At 38.0% G+C, this 21,003-nt stretch overlaps 1 protein-coding gene and 1 long non-coding RNA gene across 3 annotated transcripts in view; one reads left to right on the top strand and one right to left on the bottom strand.

Annotated features, from left to right (window-relative positions):
• Positions 1–21,003, top strand: part of LOC142099401 (uncharacterized) — a 174,978-nt gene that overhangs the window by 6,647 nt on the left and 147,328 nt on the right. The gene's annotated exons all lie outside the window — the stretch shown is intronic.
• On the bottom strand, positions 1,699–20,940 carry TOB2 (transducer of ERBB2, 2). 2 transcript variants are annotated; one of them, XM_075182821.1, is made up of 3 exons: positions 20,698–20,940; positions 19,904–20,008; positions 1,699–8,215 (listed from the first exon to the last, which is right to left on the bottom strand). In XM_075182821.1, exon 3 carries the CDS (start codon positions 8,208–8,210, stop codon positions 7,314–7,316), a length of 897 nt encoding a protein of 298 aa, XP_075038922.1. In that variant the 5' UTR covers positions 8,211–8,215; positions 19,904–20,008; positions 20,698–20,940; the 3' UTR covers positions 1,699–7,313. The 2 variants fall into 2 exon arrangements, with proteins under 2 accessions (XP_075038922.1, XP_075038921.1); XM_075182820.1 differs by lacking the exon at positions 19,904–20,008 and having other exon boundaries at positions 20,698–20,939.

Here is a 21,003-nt window from a genome sequence, read left to right as displayed (position 1 = left end):
TCCCGTTAAAGGTAATGGCCAATCCGCCCCTGGCTCTAAAAACCGGGTGGCAAGTAAAAACAGCCAGGTGGAGGATTCCGGGATATAGGTGCTGGGGAGAACACTGCCCTTTCCCCACCAAAGCACAGAAAAAGGATATTTCCTGTGTTATATGATTTTTATAAATACCACGCATTGTGTGTTCCAATAGACTGCAGAAATAAAGTGAGATAAAGACCTTGTGTTACTACACATAGAATGTCCATGATCATTTAAAAGCTCAATAATTTATCACACTTAAAATATAATATATATATTTTTCTTTGTGTTATGTAGCTTCCTGTGGATTTTAGAACATGTATATGCAATTGTTGCTTTACCTTTCAAATATGACCCAGGTGAGAAACATTTCTGAAAACAGCTGCACAGTACGAGGGAAAAATTAGGAAGGACAATTGAACTAGATAGTTTACTAAACAACAAAATTTGAGGGACATCTGCCAGAAGTATCTAATATTTTGGAGGAGGGCATACGTTTTATTGAAGTGTACTTTAAGTCTACATCCAGACCTACAGGTTTAAATTATACCACTGTAAAATGGAAAGGATTTCTTGCTAAACAGGATTATATTTGATATCCAAAACTAGCTCTGCAAGAATGGCAGTGAGCCATCAGCAAGGACTGCGTATTTTTACTTATATATTGTCAATCCTGTACAAGTTTATAAAACAGACATGTGGCCAATTGGAAGACGACCTTTCACAGCTTGGTGTAGATTTACTGAACTTCTGAAAAGGAAAAAAGTTGAAGTATTGCCCATAGATATGCGCTATAATTTAACTTGCACATTCTAGAAAACCATAGCTATGCTATAATACAATTGCCCATAGCAAGCAATACCCCATTTCCTTTCCAAGAAGTTTTAGCAAGTCTACCCTTGTGTTATTTGGGCATTTAGAAGTACAGAAGTGACAGCACAGAAAAAGGGGATAAAATTTCTCTATGGCTCAGACAATGTAGTTCTTTATGGTTTATAAAAGATACTAGCAAAAATAACCAAATTATTGTGGTGGTTGTGGGGGACAGGACTTATTTTTACATAAGATGGGACATATCTGCAAATAGTGAAGACAGCAAATAGCAAATCTGTGTCTGACTCATATGCAAACAGACTTCCTATAATGACAGTATAAAATGCTGCTCCATGGTATCTGACAACTGAGGGGGAAAGTAGTCAATGGGCAGAGCAATGGAAGATGGACAGTGGTGATAGAAATAAGGGTGCTGGTTATCTATAGAACAGTCGTATCGGTGTACTGTGTAGAGTTTTAGCAACATAGGAGGGGAATTCAATTCCTTCCGAAGTAGCGCAGCGAAAATCCTATTACCGTTATTACGGTAAATTTATAGACGGCGTTGAAACTACCGTAATAATGGTATAAGTGCACTGTTACCATGATAACGGTAATAGTGCGCAGGCTGCGTTACTTTTTACAGTAACGTAGCCAATTGAATTCCCCCCATAGTGTTGTAGGGACTATACCTTTGAATATGGTTAATAGAATGTATTTGGATTTCAGTTTTCAGTAACTTGGACAATTGAACATTATATTTATTACAGGTCTATGCATAATTTACCAGCCCACATGAGACCCAAGTGAAACTCAGCATTCAGTTAACAAATCCATGTAAAAAATAAAGCAACAAAGACTAGAATCTTAATATCATGCTTTTAATACAAACTTAAAAAACTTTGGAACAATATAAACTGTACATCTGAAACTTAACACTCCATTAGGCCATCAAATATTGCACAATGTTCCAAAACAAATTACACAAAGAAAAAAAAAAATCAAGTTATTTTATCATTTTGTTTTTCAGTAAATAATCTAAAAATTTTCCCATTCCCACCCATCGACCTGCGTTAAACAAAAAAGTAAAACAAAACCTGTTATAATGTAACATTTACAAGTCAATATTTTAATTGTTTTAATATAAAGATTATATATTGAATCCGCAGTTCTGTACAACATTGGACACTATCCGCTTTAAGAGGCAGTTTTTTTTTTTTCCCCCACTTTTTTTGAAAAAATATTTTGATTCCTTGAGGTCTTTTTTCTTAAGAAAAAAAACCTGAACAGAAGTGTAGCTTAATGTACATTAGAAATATATATTTAGAATATATTCCTCACATTTTACAAATGTAGCAAACTTTACTTTTTTTTTGGTTTTTTTTTATAAATGCAAATAAAAACTAAAAAAACATAGGGACTAGTGTTTTTTTGTTAAAAAAAATATATATAATATATATCTAGCTATTGGAGAAAATAAAATGCAGTGTAGCAACCTGAAAATGTAGTAGTTTCAAACTTCTGAAGAATTATCTACTTACAATTAAGTTTGAGATTATCATTAATTCTTTTCAGTAGCTGAAGAGCCCTTCTGCTAATGAAGTTATTAATATGTCTAGATTAAACCATCAGGACTAATATGTACTTTCCCCCCATAGAAATCATATAGAACACCGAGATGTGTAATTTGTATCAATGCCTCTAGGATGAGCAAAATTCAAAAAGCAAGAGTGTGTAATGAACATAGTATTGAGAATTGAAGACAGAGTAAATATTTTGTTCACAGACCTGTACTTAGAGTACTTTACAAACACGTGATACTGTAGTATTTACATTAGGTCACACTAAACAGTAGTTTATTCACACAGGAATTTTAGCTTTGTGAAAGGTTTATTACAAGACATACTCTAAGTCCAGCCATTGTACAATTTGCCAAACCATCTCACAAATCACGTTGGTGTAGGTTAGGAATAAAAATGGGATATGAAGTTAGTATTTCTTTATTATTTTTAATGCCATTTACAAATTTTGGACATTTAAAAAAATTTTGTGGCTGAAAACGGGAATGTGGATGAGTCTTCAATATATACAGGTAATATGTAAAGTAAACACTCCCTGCAGCAAAATGAACTTAAATGTATGCAGTTTTTAAAGGCCAAAGAATAAAAAGTTTGGGTTTGGATACATTTTAAATGTTATTTCATTAAAAACCATCTAAAACGTCCAAATTATAAAGGACTTCACTAATCTATGTTGAAAGTCAGGGATGCAATCTAATTTGAGCAACAAAATAATTTGCACTAGAATAAGTATTCAGTTTGCAATTTCCCTGTTAAGACACTATTACTCTGCTTTTGATTGCATAGTTGAAGTGGTCTACTGTTGTGATTTGATGTAAGAGAGACTTATTAAGTATTGATCTTCATGTTTGCATAAAGTATAACAAACTGAGAAATAGTTAACTTATTTTAACAAGTTACTCTGGTGATGCTTCCAAAGTGTAAAGCAAACAAGGACAAGTTTCCCATAAAATTTGTCTGAACATTGCATCCACTGACATTAAGGGGGAATTCAAAAAATTTGTGTGAGGTGTCTCCAAAATGGCCACAAAACACCTTGCACAGATTATTTTTTTTTTTTTAAATAAAGAACACTCATTTGTGCTCACGCTCCACAGCACTGCAAGCAAAGATAAGCATTACTTTTTACCGTAGCAACCAACTGAATCTGCCACAAAGATGTAAAACGAACCACTTCCCATTTTCTTACCCAAGACAGATTTTTAAATGTATAATTTCTCACAGGTGAGGGAAAAAAAACCAAACTGCTGAATTCTGAATCCTTTGCCCTTCCAGTGATTTTGCGAATCAGTATTAGCGTATTGTAATTATGAAGGTCACGAAAGTGGAACTTTTTTTAGTGTGCAATAAACTGCTGGATGCCTCTCCACTTCAAAGATCAAGATAATCTATTTAAATAAAACTTACAGTAAATTATGGGTTTTTTTTGCACATTTTCCCATTGCTTAGGAAGGTTTAGACCAAAAGAATAATCTCTCAACCAATATGTGAACACTAAAAATGAGCATCAAAGGAAAACCCACCTTTAATTAGAATAATTTTCTCCATCAGATTCAAATTGACTTACAAAGCAGCAAATGTGTAAAAATAAATATTTTTTCACATCCTTTGTTAACCTACATTAAAGTTATATTACCAAATGAAATAAGGAGTGCAACCAAGCTCACAATACTCAATAAGGGGCATGGAGGTTCTGTGCAAGAAGCAAACAATGACATTGTAAATGTGTAACAGTTCCAAAATGTTTTGCATCATGACTGCAGCAAAGCACATAAAAAAATGGTGACAGGCAATTCAGCATCACATGGAGCACAATTCACTGCATCATTATGTGTTATTTAATAGAATTTAAATGGGGAAAATTGCAGCAGACTTCAGATAAAAACTATAATTATTAGGCCTCTTACACAAGGGTATTAATTTGAAATGTTCACGTATGCTCTAAAACCAATATGTGAGTGAATGAACCTGTACACAAATACTTTCCAGAAATAATTCGCTTTGCCTGAAGAATCAAGAAATATTAACACTGAGTTACATATAATGGAGTTTTATTAGTGCACTATGCTGCAGGGAAGTTTTGAAAACACAGTATTACATTCTGTTAAAGTAAAATGAGATCTCTATGCTTTTAACGCTTTTGTGTAAAAGCCCATTGTTTTCTGATTTTCATATCTTTGAACACAGCTGTTCAGAAAAAAAATATTTAATAAAAAACTATTTCCTGTGACAAAGTAAAGAATGCTGTGCAGCTATAAAGAGCAATGGAGAAAGACCTGCTTACGTATGAAGTATTTTATACTTTTGATATTTACCGTAAAATCAAGATTAGTGAATAGACAAGAGTGCAACCATCTGTAGACTGACTATGGGCAGATTTCTGTTTGAAAGCGATGCTGCCATGATGAGAAATAGTACACATTATAATGGGCTGGATGTGCCATAATCAAAATTACAGAAGGCTCCAGGCAAATTGCAGCTTATGACATCCTGGGTCAGTTTGGCCACCATCCAGAAAGGTTTAAGCAAGGAAGTTATGAACTGTTCACGTTCAATGGACTAAAGAAAGGCTTTACAAGACCAGGCTACAGGACATGTCATTTCATAAGAGACCTCCCCCCCCCCCCTCTGTGCTTCCCACTCTTTACTCTGTTGCCTAATACAGATGTTTTAGCAGTTGGTTGTGATCAAATAGAGCTTTTCCAATAAGATATAGGAAGGTCCATCGGACTTTCTAAAGCAAAAACTTTTTATTTCTGAAATCCAACATGGACATTGCCTGTCAACCTTGTACATAAATGGTTAATAACCTTTAACGTTGGCATCAAGGACACCTTTAGAAATTAAAGATGCAGGGTTGTATTTTTATTTATTTTTTAATTTTTTATTTTTTTTTAGTTAATCTATATATTTATAACATCTTATTATTACTGATCATTGCAAGGCTTGTTCCAAAAAAGTCTTAAAAAATAAAAATAAAAAAATGGATTTATAAACAGTTTTAAAAATATAGATATAATATAAAACATTTGTTAATATATTATTTTTTTCTTACCCAACGCCATTAGTTTGGCCCTGCAATAGCATATGTATGATTCATATACTAAAATATGTCTTTTCTATGAAGAGGTCATAAAGCAGAATGAAAAAACAAACAAACACCATAATGTAGCAACATAGGATATCCCTGCATTAAGGTCCGTTATAAGGGGCTGTGTTATTAATACTGCTTAGCAGAGAAAAAAGTTCAGCTTTAAATCCCACCTTTAAAGAAGTTCAGGCAAATGTAGTTCCCAATTGGTCTGTGATGCCGCTTAGGGATCTGGAGAAAGAGCGATATTGATCTTATGTTGGTGTTTTAACCAATCTACTGTTACAGAAAGTAGCTCTTTATAGTAAAAGGAGAAAAAAAAAATTATATCTGCATTATTTTACAAGTGCCTCCTTAAGTCAGACAGAAACTAGCCAGTTGTGGCTTGATAACGGCTGCTTTATTAGCACCTTACATTTAAAAAAAGGACATTACCATCTTTAGTAGAGTTGTTGATAAATTTGCCCCTCCCAGAATCACCATCTTTTCTTAAAGCAGTGAACCAAAGAGAGCACACTGCAAAGCTGTTAGTAGTTCGCAATAGAGTTCTATGGAACAGCTTTAATAGACCTCTTACTTGCAGCAGTGGACAGTGAGAAGCAGCCTTACTTAGGGAAGGTGGGGTAGGGATTTGTTGTATATGAAGGACACATCACATTTATTAGTAACAGCTCCACTAAAGGATGACCTTTAAAACATAACATAATATTTAACCTTTTCACTAACCTCATATCCTGTTAATGATGGAATAGAGGTAGATAAGATGTTGCCCTCCCGCTGCTACAGAACTAGAAGTCCTAACTTGCCTAAGCCGGCCCTTAACTAATCATCACCTGCAGTGCAGAGCAGAATACAGGACTGACAAAGGATTTGTATAATCTTGTTTATAAGGAGTCCTGTATTTAAAAAAATAAATAAAAATAATTTCTTCTTCAGATTGAAATGTACATGCATAGCTGTAATGCAGCAGCAACAGATCAAGGAAAAGATGAGGGTGTTGGGATGGAGGAGGTAGTGGGACATCAGCCAATTCTAGAGAATATAAAATACTTAAAAAAAAAAAAAAAAATCCCACAAGATAAAAGAATGCTCTAAGAAAATATGAAGTGCTAGAAGGGTAAAGGAGCAAATCGTTTGAACAGACAATGCCAATAAAGAATTGCAGCAACAGAAGGGAAACATACATAAATATATAGATAAAAAAATAGTTTTCCCAACACCTATATCTCAAAAAGTGAGGCAAGTTGTTCTTCCAGGCTGGCAGAGAATGATGTAAAGGATGCAAGATTTACCAAGCTGCTAAATGTACCAGTCACTTTGTTAGTGTGGCAATCCAGCCATAATTCTTCTGCTATGCCTATGCAAACCAAAAGAAGTAAGAATTCTTCAATTGTCTTTTGGGCACATGTGGAGGAGGGGGGGGGGGGGGGGGAATATATATATATATATATATATATATATATATATATATATATATATATATATATATATATATATATATATATATATATATATATATATATATATATATATATACACTCCAATGAGAAAAAAAAAAAAAAATTATCCACATAATCTCTCTCCAGATCTATATTTATTTCACATATATATATTCATCTTTTGTAAAAGGTAAGAGCTTCACAAGTGTCCAGTAGCAATGCAACCCATGTACTTAGTCTCCCAGTACATATTCTTGTTTGCATTACCATTTTTAATAAATCAAAAATTAATGTTTCCTTTTTCTTTAAATTTGAAATTGGTTTCCAAAAAGAAAAAAAACCGCAACAGGATAGGAAAATTCTTGATTAATCTCAATTAGCCAGGACAACAGGTTGGAAAGGTTGGCTTGGGTAGGAAAGGCTGAAGTTCAATCCATCAACAAAAGGGGATTTCTCATTGAACAGGCTGCTCCCAGTGGTGAAGGGAGAGGCAAATTGGCCAGGGCTTGGAAGGTTCTGGCTATCCCCATCAAAAAAGAGCCCTGGTGGCCCACTAAAGACAAACTCCTTGGCATTTGGAGAAAGCTGGGATGGAGCTCCCTGGGCAGGACTGAAGTTCAGTGAATGCATGGATAGAGAGAGACCCTTGTGCTTCGCCAGAATATTGGTGGGCGATCTTGCCATGCGCTGACCACCTTTCTTCATCTTTGTTGAGCCAAATTTGGTGGCTGCAAATGTGGCAGTAGTGAAGGTAATGGGCTGGGTGGCACGAGGGATGAAAGTGGGGCTTGGAGACTTGCCAAAGGATGGAGATGGGGAGTTAGACAGGGAGGTCTCTTGATTAGTGATTGGGATGAAGGCTTGTGCCTCAGGATTGAAGCTACTCTTTATCTCCTTGTCCAGCTCCGTGCTGCTTTCAACATCTTCTAGGTACAATACTTTTACTGTTCCCTTTTCCCCAATTTGGTAAGATACTTCAAATGGATCAATCCACACACTCAGCTCTTCAGGTACATTCGCTCTTACATCTTCTATGTTGAGTCCACTTCTGCGAGCTGCTTGCTCTACCACTGGATCAACAGTCTCCCCAATGTGAACGCAACGATAGCCAGAGCCCTTTAGTGGTTTTTCTGGGTACCAGTGACCATCATATTTGCCCTTTAAAAGCCTCTCCAACTCTTCCCCAAATAGGTCAGCTCTTCTTCTAGGAAGCTTATTGTACAGGTACGAAATAATAAAATTCAAGGCGACCTTGATCTCAAGATGCATATTCTCTGTAAGCACAAATAAGAAAGACAAAAATTACACAGGATTACAAAATGTACTATAGCCCTGCATATATTTAAATGGGGGGTGGGGGGGGAATCCCAGTGCCAGCCAATGTGGCACACAGACATCCCAGCTAAGCACATTGCTGGCAATTATGGTAGAAATCTCCTCCCTATAATATAGCTTACTACCGCATAAATTAAAAAAAAGCTGGATCAACACAAAGTTACTTTTCTTCCAAAGAAAGAGTACTCTGTTTTTGTATGTGTGAGATACACAACTAATGGATTTCAAAGTCACAGAGTTAGGCTGGGCACCCACTACAGTGTTTTCAGCTATCAGGCCAAATCACCCAATAAACGACCAGATATTGCATTAGTGTGTACATTGAAACAATGAACAATGGTCGTTCCAAAGCACCAACCATCTTTTGATTTGATTGTTCAGCAGAACTATAAAATCTCGTTCAGCTATGAAACAACATCCTTCCAGTTCTGCAGTGTATGCACTCACAATTAGGATCACCATAGCGTTTACAGAGTCACGATCTTTTTAGCCAATGGTTATGACAGTTGAAGCGCACAGATCTGAGGGTAAATCTTTTGAAACATGTATAATGGGTAATGCATCGCCATGCTGAGCGAGACTTTTTGCAGTATGTTAAAAAATAAATATATCTTATTTTATCAAGTTTGTGGATTTTTGCAGCAGGAGCTGTCAAGTCAATTATTTTAGATAAAGAGACAACCATAGACTCAAAAAGAAGAGCGGCCAGAGTGGTGCATGCAAATGGTGGGATGAACACTTGACTTACTAAGAAACCATTTTACATTGTTATTATACACATAACAGTTGGTGATTGGGAAGTATGACATTTGAAGGAACCAGTTCAAGATATTGGACTATACTAATATAATAGTACTGGTATAGTGTCATAGCACAGTATGTATGTATGTATGTATGTATGTATGTATGTATGTATGTATATATATATATATATATATATATATATATATATATATATATATATATATATATATATATATATATATATATATATATACACACATACACACACACACACACACACACTTAATCAGGGGATTTTTCTTATTGTGCATGGCTAAACTTGCAATCAACATACCTCTGGATCTCACTATAGCTCCCATCCCACCTAGAACACATTATTGTTACAGTAAGATCTATCATTTACAGATTTCATAACGGTTTCTCAGGCTGACTGAGTCAATAGGGAAAAGTCTAAGGACAGACAGGCTTGGTATACCATATGACAGAAAAATTCCTTGGAGATCCATATCTCCTGACTTCTATGTGCATTCAGAGAACTCCTCCTTCCCCTACCAGATGCTAGAGGTACAGAACAATGATAATCATACTGCAGGTAAACATAAGCCTTTCAGGGGATACTTCAAGAGGGTAACCCTTCTGGCAGTTTACCATACCTTTTTCTCTTCAGGATTATACAAAAGATCTTTCCTTGTTTATTTAATGGGCATCAACCAAGGATTTACATTGATGCCTGTCCCCCTAGCACCTGGAGCACCATATGTATTAATGGTGTGCCAGTGACAGCAGGAAACACCTGTGTTTCTTGCATTAAATAAGAACTGACTGTAGATCAGGGGTGTCCAACCTTTTAGCTTCCCTGGGCCACATTGGAAGACGACGAGTTGGTTTGGGCCGCACATAAAATACACTAACACTAACGATAGCTGATCGAAAAAACCATAGAAAACATAGTTAACATATTAAACTTACTTGGAAATGAAGTTAGTAAGGGTTAGGAAACCTGTTGCAGAATCATGATTAAAGCAGTAGTCCCATTACCAGCTACAATTTAACTTACCTGCATCTGCCCCTTAGTGGGGTTCGGGGAATTAAATGGCAAAAACTTTTTTTTCCACTCTTTCTGCACCCATGAATCATTTTTTTTATTGACCGGTTTGAAATGGTCACCGATATAGGTAGCATCAGGAGGACTAATAGAAATCTACAGAGATTTAAAGATAGGGTGGCGGGAAAAATGGCTCATGGAGCAGCCTCCGATGAGGGTAACAGTGGGTGATATTTTCACCCTACTCAGCACTGCACATTTAAAATGGTTTAAAATATAAAAAATACAATTATCTCTCAATACTTATATTAGATACATACAGAGAACACAGCTAGTTCGTAATTGCATGGTGCAGAAAGTCCAAATTCAGAGTAACAACAATAAGATACTGGATAATCTTTCACTGCTGCTTATAGTTCGCGTGGGTGACTCCTCTGTGCTGCGCTACGCAATGGATGTCGGGTGTGATGACGTCACCCCCGACATTCACTGCGAGCGCCACACGGAGGAGGAGACCAGGAAGGGAGCCAGAGCGCCAGCTGACGTGACCGCAAGGTAAGTATTTTTTTTTTTTTTTTTGCAGGATTTTTTTTTTTCAGCGCTGCCCCCTTGCCACAACCAAAACTCCTACTGGGCCACATTTAAAGGCATGCTGGGCTGCATGCGGCCCGCGGGTTGGACAACCATGCTGTAGATCATCTCTGCCACATAACCCCTAATGTGAGAGGATTTCTTTATATAACAACCAAAGACAAACACTCTATAATTTGCACATCAGTAGCAACATCTCCCTATTATGTTGCATAAATATGGAAAGAAAGCCACCTAATCACCATTATAAATTTTGTCAATGTTTCTTGGCATGGCAAGTAGACACTTTGTACCAAAAGTGCTACTACAAACACAGCTAGTAGTAAAGGATTAATCATCAGCAGGTGCTTTTTGCATTATGCAATTTTAAACCAATGCTCCCAAAAGATCAAAGGCTGTGTGCTATTTATACACATGCTTTACTTTCTTTCCCTCTATAACAGCCACTTATAGCACAGTATTTCTATTGGGGGCCTATTTATCAACGCTTTCCCTTCTGATAAATCCCCGAAAAGTTTTTGGGGATTAACCACTAAATTGCTATCTATGATTGTAGCATCGCAGCAGATCTCTGCTGCTTTGCATCTCTTATTTTACCGAGTACTCCCCATAACAGTGTATGGGGAGTGCTCAGGAACGCTATTCAACAATGTACGAAATTAATTTTTCAATGTTTTTTGGAACGGCTGTTCGTGTGTTGATTTTTTAATAGATATGGAGATACCTTTCAATCCTCATCGCATTGATGAGGATTGACAAGTATCTTTCATAAAATGCAGTACTACATAAAGAGGCCCCTTGGACACTCAAAACTCTCTAGCGCAAAGGCCCATTTCAAAATTTACTACAATATTGACAGGAAATTTAGAACAAAATGAAAATATCAAAGTACAGCAAGATACAAACACAAAATAAACATGAGGGTAGTACTACACATAGGCGGGAGCCGACGTAGTAGACAAATCATGCTCTGACAGTCTCTTCCCCACCCTAGGAATTGTAGCCTGTGATTGCCATCTGCCTCCCCCCCCCCTACCATTTTCAAATAATTAACTAAATTATTTAGCCAGTTCTAGGTTTCAGAACTGGCAAAGCCAGCAGCCTTTGGGGTTCAGTTATACCACTTTCATACTGACGCCCCTGCAATATCCCAGGTTTTTGAAGCCGGGTTTTTGCAGGGTCTCAGAGCGTCCCAGCTCAGAAACACCATTCATACTGCACCTCGGACCCTGGAATTTCCTGGGTTGACCCCATTCATACTGCACAAGTCTGTGCCCTGGCAATTTGTGGGAGTCATCACCAGAGCACTTTTCATTGGCTGAAAAAAGGCGATTCAGTCATTGAAAGGTGACTGGTTTGTTGACGCATAAAGATGATGCCAAAGTGGGTGGTGATTGTTTACCACATTACTTTTCATCATGGCCGACGACTCACTTTTGTGTAGCCCAGAGTTCATGTTTACTAGTATTTTTTTGCTGTTTTATGCAGCAAATGAGTTTGCTGCAGCTGCTGACACTATGCACTCTTGCACAGTCCCAGTTCAGGAGGAGGAAGGCGAAGTTTATGGCACAACAGAAGAAAACTCGGTGTCTGTATATGCGCAGGAGGAGAGCGTTTCTCAGGGCCAGCATTGCCTCAATTTTGAGATTGTGCTGCTAGTAACCGAACCATGCGTGCCAGAGAGCGTAGCCACGGAGAAGCTTTCTGGTCTACTGTGGAAGCGTTTGAGGAACAGCAGTGGATGCAACACTTCAGAATGTCACGTGGGACATTTAACTATGTGCTGGACCTTATTACCCCAGGACTTTCCAGGAAGGCCACTAACTTTGGGAAACCTATTCCACCATGTAGGCGCCTTTCTATTGTGTTGTGGTGGTATGCTACCCCTGGAGAATACCGGACAATCTCCTGCTTGTTTGGAGTGGGGATATCCACGGTGTGCACTCTAGTGCATGAAGTCACCACGGCATTGCTGGAAGCCCTGTATCATCGCTTCATCTCCTTACCGCAAGGTCAGCGCCTGGATGATACAATTGCAGGATTCCTGAAGCGTGGGTTTCCACAGTGTGCTGGAGCCATAGACGGGACACACATCCCCATCATTGCCCCCACAGACAACCATGCGGATTACTACAACCGCAAAGGCTGGCATTCCATCATTCTGCAGGCTGTGGTTGACCACAACTATTGGTAAGCATTTTTTATGGGTTTTTTTTTTATGTGACTGTGCCTTGTGTAATGCGTATTGTAAAACATTGCTATATGTATTTTTTTATGTTAGTTTCACAGATGTTTTCATCCGGTGGCCTGGACGTTCCCATGACGCAAGAGTTCTAGCAAATTCAGACCTTTACCAAATTGCTGAGGAAAGAAAAGATGGCTGGCTGTTCCCTAGAGAGGTAAATATAGGTGTAATGTTGTATGATGTTTTTGTAATTGAAGCTTATATACTATTGTTTGCTATCAATATTGTATGTATTTACTGCCCCTTTTTATATACAGATGTAACACTTGCAAAATGCATTTTCACCATATAGTACCAAGTGTTCTGCGTTTTTTGACCAATATTTTTAACATGGTGACGTGAAACTGCATGTTTTTATTTACAGAAATCTACGTTTGTTGATGGTGTGGATATACCGGTACACATCATTGGGGATGCTGCTTACCCTTTGAGGCGCTGGCTGATGAAGGGGTTCACTCAGCAACATCACCTGTCTCAGGAACACATCCGGTTTACACATACCCTCAGCTCTGCTCGGATGGTGGTGGAAAATGCTTTTGGGCGCTTGAAAGGACGTTGGCGCTGTCTATTGAAGCGCATTGACATTGACACCAAGCTTGTGCCCCACGAGGTTGCTGCTTGCTGTATTTTACATAACATTTGTGAAATTCAAAAATAGCAATTTCTACCTGAGTGGAATGTGCAGGAATCTGAAATGCCAGTGCTGTCAGTGGACTCCAGTACTTTTGAAGGAGAGCACACCAATACCTCTGCTGAACTTATTAAGACCACCCTCACTGCCAATTTGACCTCACTTGTTTGAATGTACCACACAAATGTAAAAATAAAAAATATATGTTTATTTCACATATTGTATTTTGTTTTGTACATATTTCCTCATATGTCTTCACAAAAAAATATAAAATGACACAATATAAAAGTGCTTACTTGCATGTAGAAAAAAATAAAATATATACATAAGTAGTAAACCGAAGACACAAATGTGCCCAAACAGTAAGTGCAAATTTGCTTTTCAGGTTATATGAGAAGCTAACGGCGTGATTCCAGATCACACGTAACATACATGATAACAATTAACTGTGAAACATTTGACCATAAAACATGATTATTACAATTGCCTAGATTGTGGCATTTCTGGTGGTGGAGTGGTTTGGAGTGGAAAACCTGGGTATTCTATGTTGGGGTTACCCATAGGTTGAGCATGTTGTGTGTTCTGTACCGGGTTTGTAGGGTTATTGTTGCCTAACATGGGTTGCCCCCGCTGGTACATAGGATAATGTCAGTCATAATAATAAGGACTTGAAGGAGGTGCCTGCACCCGTGAGAGGAGTCTGTCCATGAATCCCATAATACACTCACGATTTTCGCGTAACACGCGTTCCTGCATGTTCATGATTTGCATGAGGAAAGAGTCCTGCAGTTCCCGCTCATTGTCCATGAAACGCTGCAGTTGTGTATTCTCGTGTTCCCTCATGGTGCTCTCCATCTCCCGCAGTTGATCCATCATGACAGTTGTCATTGTTTTAGTTGCTTGCTACATTTTGTTGGGCCTTTTGCGTTTTTTTGGAACGTTGTAAACTACGTAAAAAAAAACACAGTAAAACATACATTAGAATATATAATGTGGCAGAACAAAAAGCAGTGTTGTAAGCTGATATGTGCTTGAGGCCTCCTCCCTCTTGCTCAGTAGTTTTGCACTGCAACATATGCGTGGTAATGTTTTAATACTTTGGAGTGTATTATATTTGTCTTTTGGGCTTTTTGTTGATATAGTTCTCTTTTTAAAGTTATGTAGAAACATTGGTGTTTGGTTTGCATTTATGTTGATATACTTCTCTTTTTTTGGGACTTTTGTTTATACAGTTCATTTTTTTTCCAATTATATCTATATATCTATATCTATATCTATGTATGTATATATGGTTGGTTATTATGTGAGATTATTAAAGATACTTACTGTTGGAGCGTAAACTGGGACCTGGCGTAGACTTTGACACCGGCACTGGTTCTGGCTGCGTTTCTTGCAAAGTCTCTGTAACAACTTGCGCAGCAGGGAATGGCTGTGAATCGTTCAATTCCTCCCAAGACATGTTGGTGTCATCTGTTGTGGCAGAGCACTCCAGTTCTGGGGTGTCTTCAATAGAATCTTCTATTATTATCGTTGCGGTCTCGCTTGTCTGTGTGCTCTCTGGTGGTGTTGGTATAGCCGCATCCACATTGCTAGAAGATGACAGTGCAATTGGATTTGTCAGAGGAGAATGTCCAAAGTCCATATTGCACTGGTCATAAAAGGGCCAGTCCATTCTTTCAGCGCCACTTTTGCGCCTGTTGTGGTCATGGACTTTAGTGTACTGCTTCTTCAGGGACTTCAATTTGTTCAGGACTTGTTGCTGTGTCCTCTTTATGCCACGTTGTGTGAGAATTTTGGCGATGTTGTAGTACACTGTGGCATCCTTCACAGTCCCAGTCACTTGCCTTCGAATTTCTTCCTCCCCTCTGACATTCAGCAACTCACGCACCTCTTCCTCCATCCAGTGTGTCATTATTGCTGTAAATAAACACTGTTTTTGTAAACTATTAAAAGCAATTTTCTCCCTAAAAAAACGCTTCTGCTTCAGCCTTATGTTGAGAACACCATCCACCATCTCTCCTAAAAAGCTTCTACAACAGGCCTGTCCAACCTGCGGGCCTCCAGATGTTGTGAAACTACAAGTCCCAGCATGCCCTTCCAGCTATCAACTGGTTGTCTACTGGCAAAGCATGCTGGGACTTGTAGTTTCACAAACATCTGGAGGGCCGCAGGTTGGACAAGCCTGTTCTACAATGTTCCACGGGCTTCCAACAATGACATCCTCCATCCAGTGTGTCATAATTGCTGTTAATACACACTTTTTCAGTGAAATAAAAGCAATTTTCTCCAACAAACTCCAATTCTGCACTCCACCATCCACCTTCCACGGGCTCCCACCGATGACATCATCCTCCAGAGACAGGCAGACAGCCAATCAGCATGTTTTCTGTGAAACCCGGGTTGAAAAACCCGGGTTGCACCATTCATAGTGCAGGCGACCCGGGTCCGACCCGGGAATTACCCCTCGATAAATCCCGGGTTGAAGACCCGGGTTTTTAGACCCGGGATTTTGGATTTGTACCATTCATACTGCACCAAGACCTGGGTCGTTTGAGCTCGCCCCGGGAAAAACTCGGGATTTTGGTGCAGTATGAATGGGGTATAAGAGGTACTGATAGTGTAGCTTTAATACCAACAAACATTGAAAATAATTTCTAGGGACACTTGCCAATAGTCACATATAATCTACAAGTTAACCCGTGCATGATACTCATGCATTCTAGTCAAATCAAGCTACTTAAGGGGTTAAAAAGGTTCCTGTCATGCATTTGGGCCTAGCCCAGGCCTCCTCAGGGGAGGAGCGTTACTGCCCGACGCAAGCGCCCTTTTTTAACGTGGTTTTGTCCACATGTCACCACCTCATCATTTTTCTCCATCACCTCATCCTTCATCAAGCTACTTAAGGTGTTAAAAACTCCCCACTGTCACCCCCGGCAACCACTCCCAACTGTCACTTCTCCTTCAAGAAATATATAGGTCAGTGTATAACTCTGCCCAGCAGGTGGCGCTGCAGCTTGGTTTTTTTTTTCCCCCACATACGCCACTAGGCATTTATATAGTAGATGCTCATTACATGCAGTGCACTCTATACCAAAAACAATAAAATGCCATTGAACATGATCATAATACGGTTATAACAAGTAGTATAAGTATGTATACAATATATAGTCCTCAGCATAGTGTCCCATTAACTGTATGGTTTACACAAAAGCAACATTAAGATAAACTGGAGCAGTGGAAGATTTTATTTAAATGCTTTTTATACCTTCTCCGTATGAATAAAAACCATTGGCATTCAGTTTAGAGAGAGGATAAAGACTTTATCAATCCAGGATTGCTCATTTAATCTCCGTTATCAATATTGTTTGAGTAGCGCACTGCATCATAATCACAGGTAAGGTTTACCTTGTTTCTATTTTGGCTACTGGAAGTCTAACACTTTGCAAATCAGATTTTCTGATTCCTACACCAAAACAAACTATAATGTGGTAACCAAAAAGGTAAAATGTCCATCATGTGTCATGTAAACACCACGTAACATTAGTGCTGCTTCTCCATTTCATAAATATGGTAAATAAATTGCAATAATGCACAACATACTCATTGTCAGTTACTAAGTATTATAGTTCCAGCTCTATATTTAAAAAGTGTAGAATATTAAGAAATGATAATTCAAAGTGACTCACAGGTAATTCTATATTCTCCTTTATAAAAGAGTCTAACAATACTAATGTACTGATATAGTACCAATTTCAGACCTAAGCTGAGGGACACAAGCACATGCAGTGCTGAGCACACACATTGGGCAATCTCCAAACAATAGAGGACATCCTGACACAAGGCAATAAATAGCCTCTTAAACCATAATGCCAAAAGGTTTGAAGAGAGTCCAGGACTTTCCACAAACCAGTAACAATGTCAGGCGGAATCTGGACTTGGAGGTTTGTGAAAGACCAAATCCACACAGATATGCCCTTTAGACTGCAGCTGTAACTTTCCCATACAGTGCAGCTTTAGAATATACCTACTAAGGCTTTCAGTAATTTTAATAAGTAATAAGAGAAAAACAAAATAATCAAAGTGAACAAGACATCTGCATGCATTTTTCAAATAATTCATCATGTGCCTACATCTAAGCAGAAATTTATGTTAAAACCCCCAAGAACTAATTTTGTCAAACATGTTCCATCCCTTTAATGCATTTAGAGGTATTGGAGATGAGCCATTACACTCACCTGCGAAGGATAAACTATTTACTCACTTTTTTTATGCTGGGTGAATCAATAGGTTATGGTTAATGTGTATTTCCATGGCACAGTCTTATTCTATAGTTTATTTCTAGAATAACCAGATTTAAGATATTAGTATCTATTCCTCCATGACATAAGAAATAGTGTTAAAACAATAAAATAAGCTCATTTATTTCACAACTGGTGACAAATAACTTGCTTTTCCACCTTTAGACTGGTCAGGTGGACCATGTATTGTAGTTTTCTGACTTAGTATAACATGATAAAATTGACAAGTCAATAAATTTACTAGCAGCCATTATAAGCAACAAAATCAAACTTTAAATTGTCCGGTAGAAAATCACAGTATATTGCTAAAACAGTAGTGTGCACCCTGCGAGCAAAAAGCTGGTGTTGAATCTACAGTAATAATGGTATTTAAAAGCACCATTACCGTAATAACAGCAATAGTGCGCAGGCCACGTTACTTTTTACATTTTACAGTAACACGGCCAATTGAATTCCCCCCATATCATTTAATTTGAATTTCAAACTGAAATAAAAATCTTGTTCAACGATGGAACAATGTTGTTTCAATTCTGCAGTGTGTATGCAATTACGATCAGGATCTCCAAAGTTTAGAGTCATGATCTTTATAGTCAATGGTTGTGACAAATGAAGAGCACAGATCTGAAGGTAAATCTTGTAAAATGTATGTAGTGCATATACATGAATCGGCATGCTAACCTGGATTTTTTTTTTCTCTTCAGTCGGTGGTAAAATTGTTATAGATAACACATTGGTTGAAAAATTCTGTAGTGTGTACCTAGCCTTAGTCTACCCTGACAAACAACCATAGACTGGTTTCAAAAAAGTTTCATTATCATTCTGTTTGCAAGAAAAAATTAAAATATATTTTCAGTGTAGAGCCAGAGCCAACATATTTTTAATGGTCAGTTATGAAATCCATTTTTAGATTACATCCTGTGAAATGGTCGTCTCTTTAACCCCTTTACTAACAGATGGAAAGAGTGTACCGTGTCAGCAAAGGGTTTAAGATAACAAGGAAAACATTCTAGGACATGTCAGGCGGGGTGTGCAAGGGACTAACCAATCATAGGCAGCATTCGCTGCATGTTTAAAGGGCTGGAGCAGCTGACATTAGATGGCTGTTTACACATTAAACAAGGTGAGAGGGAGGAGGCCAATAACCTTGTACTGTTGGATCTGTATTCCTAGAATTGAGTGCCTTTTTAGTTCAACTAGCTGTGTGTGTGTGTGTGTGTGTGTTTGTGCCAGCAACTGATTAAAAATATTTCTTTACAAACAAATCATAATTGTGGACTGACCATACACATCCTTTTAATACTATAATGTAGCACACAAATCTCTCAGCTTACATAGTTTTCACTCCTATCAGAGAAGGCAACAATCTCGGCAAACAGTAAAATATGTACATAATAGATTACATTATAGAAATGAGTAGCGCAGTCCTACATTTAGGAACATGTTTGCTCATCTCATCAGTGTACCAGATTACACAAATAGATTTATAAGAACATAAAATACCAGTTACTACAGTATCCACCAGATTGTACAGACCATGACAATATAGCTGTAAAGATGTCTGCCCCTTCTTTACACCTTGAAAGACATACATTTGCATATCTAAACAACTGTTTTTACAGATTTATTAATGGAAATCTAGAACTTGATAAATTGTACTTTCAATAAGCCTCTATAGTGTTTCACGAAGCAAATGGGGAAATGTTAATCACCAAGTACAAAATGTAATCTAATCAAGTACTCATAGGTATGTTTTTTATACCACCTTGTGAATGGTATTAGTGCTAGCTTTTACGAAGGACCTACAAAACTATAAATTAACATGGGAGAAGGCTTAGTCAACATGACCTACCTCAATAATCTTGATTAATCCTGATCACATTGGTATATCTAGCCAAGGTGAAGCAGGGGTGCAGGAGGTGGTACACAAGCTTTTTAAACCCATTCTATTTAGGAAAATGTATTGTAAATGTTAATATGCTGGACTAAAACAAAATCCATATACTACGAAAGCATGGTATAAATTATGTTTGAGATCACAGTCCAAAGTATAGTGATCAAAAAAATATCACCAACCTGTTCAGTACATGCAGTCCAGGCCTTTGGTAGCAAAATTGTAATAAACAGCTGCTCTCTCATGGGCAGCCATATTAGATTCAGAAAACTGAGCAAACATGCAACCTGTTAAATATTATATGTGCATTATTAATCCATAGCTTATATTTCATGAAGTGTTGATTACCTATAGTACAAAGGGATTTATTATTAATCCATCTAACAAGCAAGAAACATATATTGGTTTTGAAACGGTGCTCACGAGTACAAAACAGTAAGTAACATAAAGGAATAGAAAAATATATAGAATAGAAAAGAAATAATTATATGTCACCCCCCAATACAATATAGACAGACATTACTAGAGCTACTATTGCCATGTGTATTAGTGTCAAACAATTAATGAAAGATACCAGCTACACAATACTAAACGGGAAACCCTGTGCACAGTAAGCATAGTAAAAGGATACGTTTCTTACATAGAGATGAGTAAGGCATTGCACCCAGTAGTCATTATAGGGAGATTGGAAAAACGCCTCCGTTTGGTAGACTTATCTGCTGAATACAATTAATCGCCTACCCACGGTGCACTACAACCAGAAAAAGGAAGATGCAAGTGCCACAAAGTAAATATTGCCTACAGAGCTAGACAACCATACCACAACCCCATCACCACTAAAGACACACACAGCCTATTGCAACTTCCAGGGTCCTATTACCACCAGCACGCAGGTTTTAGAGACATTCTCTTCTATAAAACCTCTTTAAAGACATCAATTTCCAAAATGACAAGTTCTTCTATGCACAATCCTTACTTGGTCGGTAGTTGTGTCAAAATCCTTGGACTGGGGGTAGCTGTGCTTTGGGAGCAGCAGGAGGAGGAGGTGTAGAAATGTCTTAGCTTATTCTTTATGGGGAGTTCCCCTCGTTTTTTTGTAGGGTGCTATTTCGGGGAGGGGGTCACTGAGTCCACTGGGATCCCGCAGCCTCCCTCCTCCTGGCCCAAAGTGAGGGAAGTCAGGAGAAAAGTTTCACCCTTAGCAACCCTGCGGAGGGGTCCCAAATTCACACACCCAGCGTGCTGAGGCTTGGAAGAGGAGTTGACGGATCTATATTCAGAT

This window comes from Mixophyes fleayi, chromosome 8 (genome assembly GCF_038048845.1).
Source record: "Mixophyes fleayi isolate aMixFle1 chromosome 8, aMixFle1.hap1, whole genome shotgun sequence".
Taxonomy (NCBI): Eukaryota; Metazoa; Chordata; class Amphibia; order Anura; family Limnodynastidae; genus Mixophyes; species Mixophyes fleayi.
Note: the sequence above shows the minus strand (reverse complement) of the source record. Positions and strands in the feature narration are given on the sequence as shown.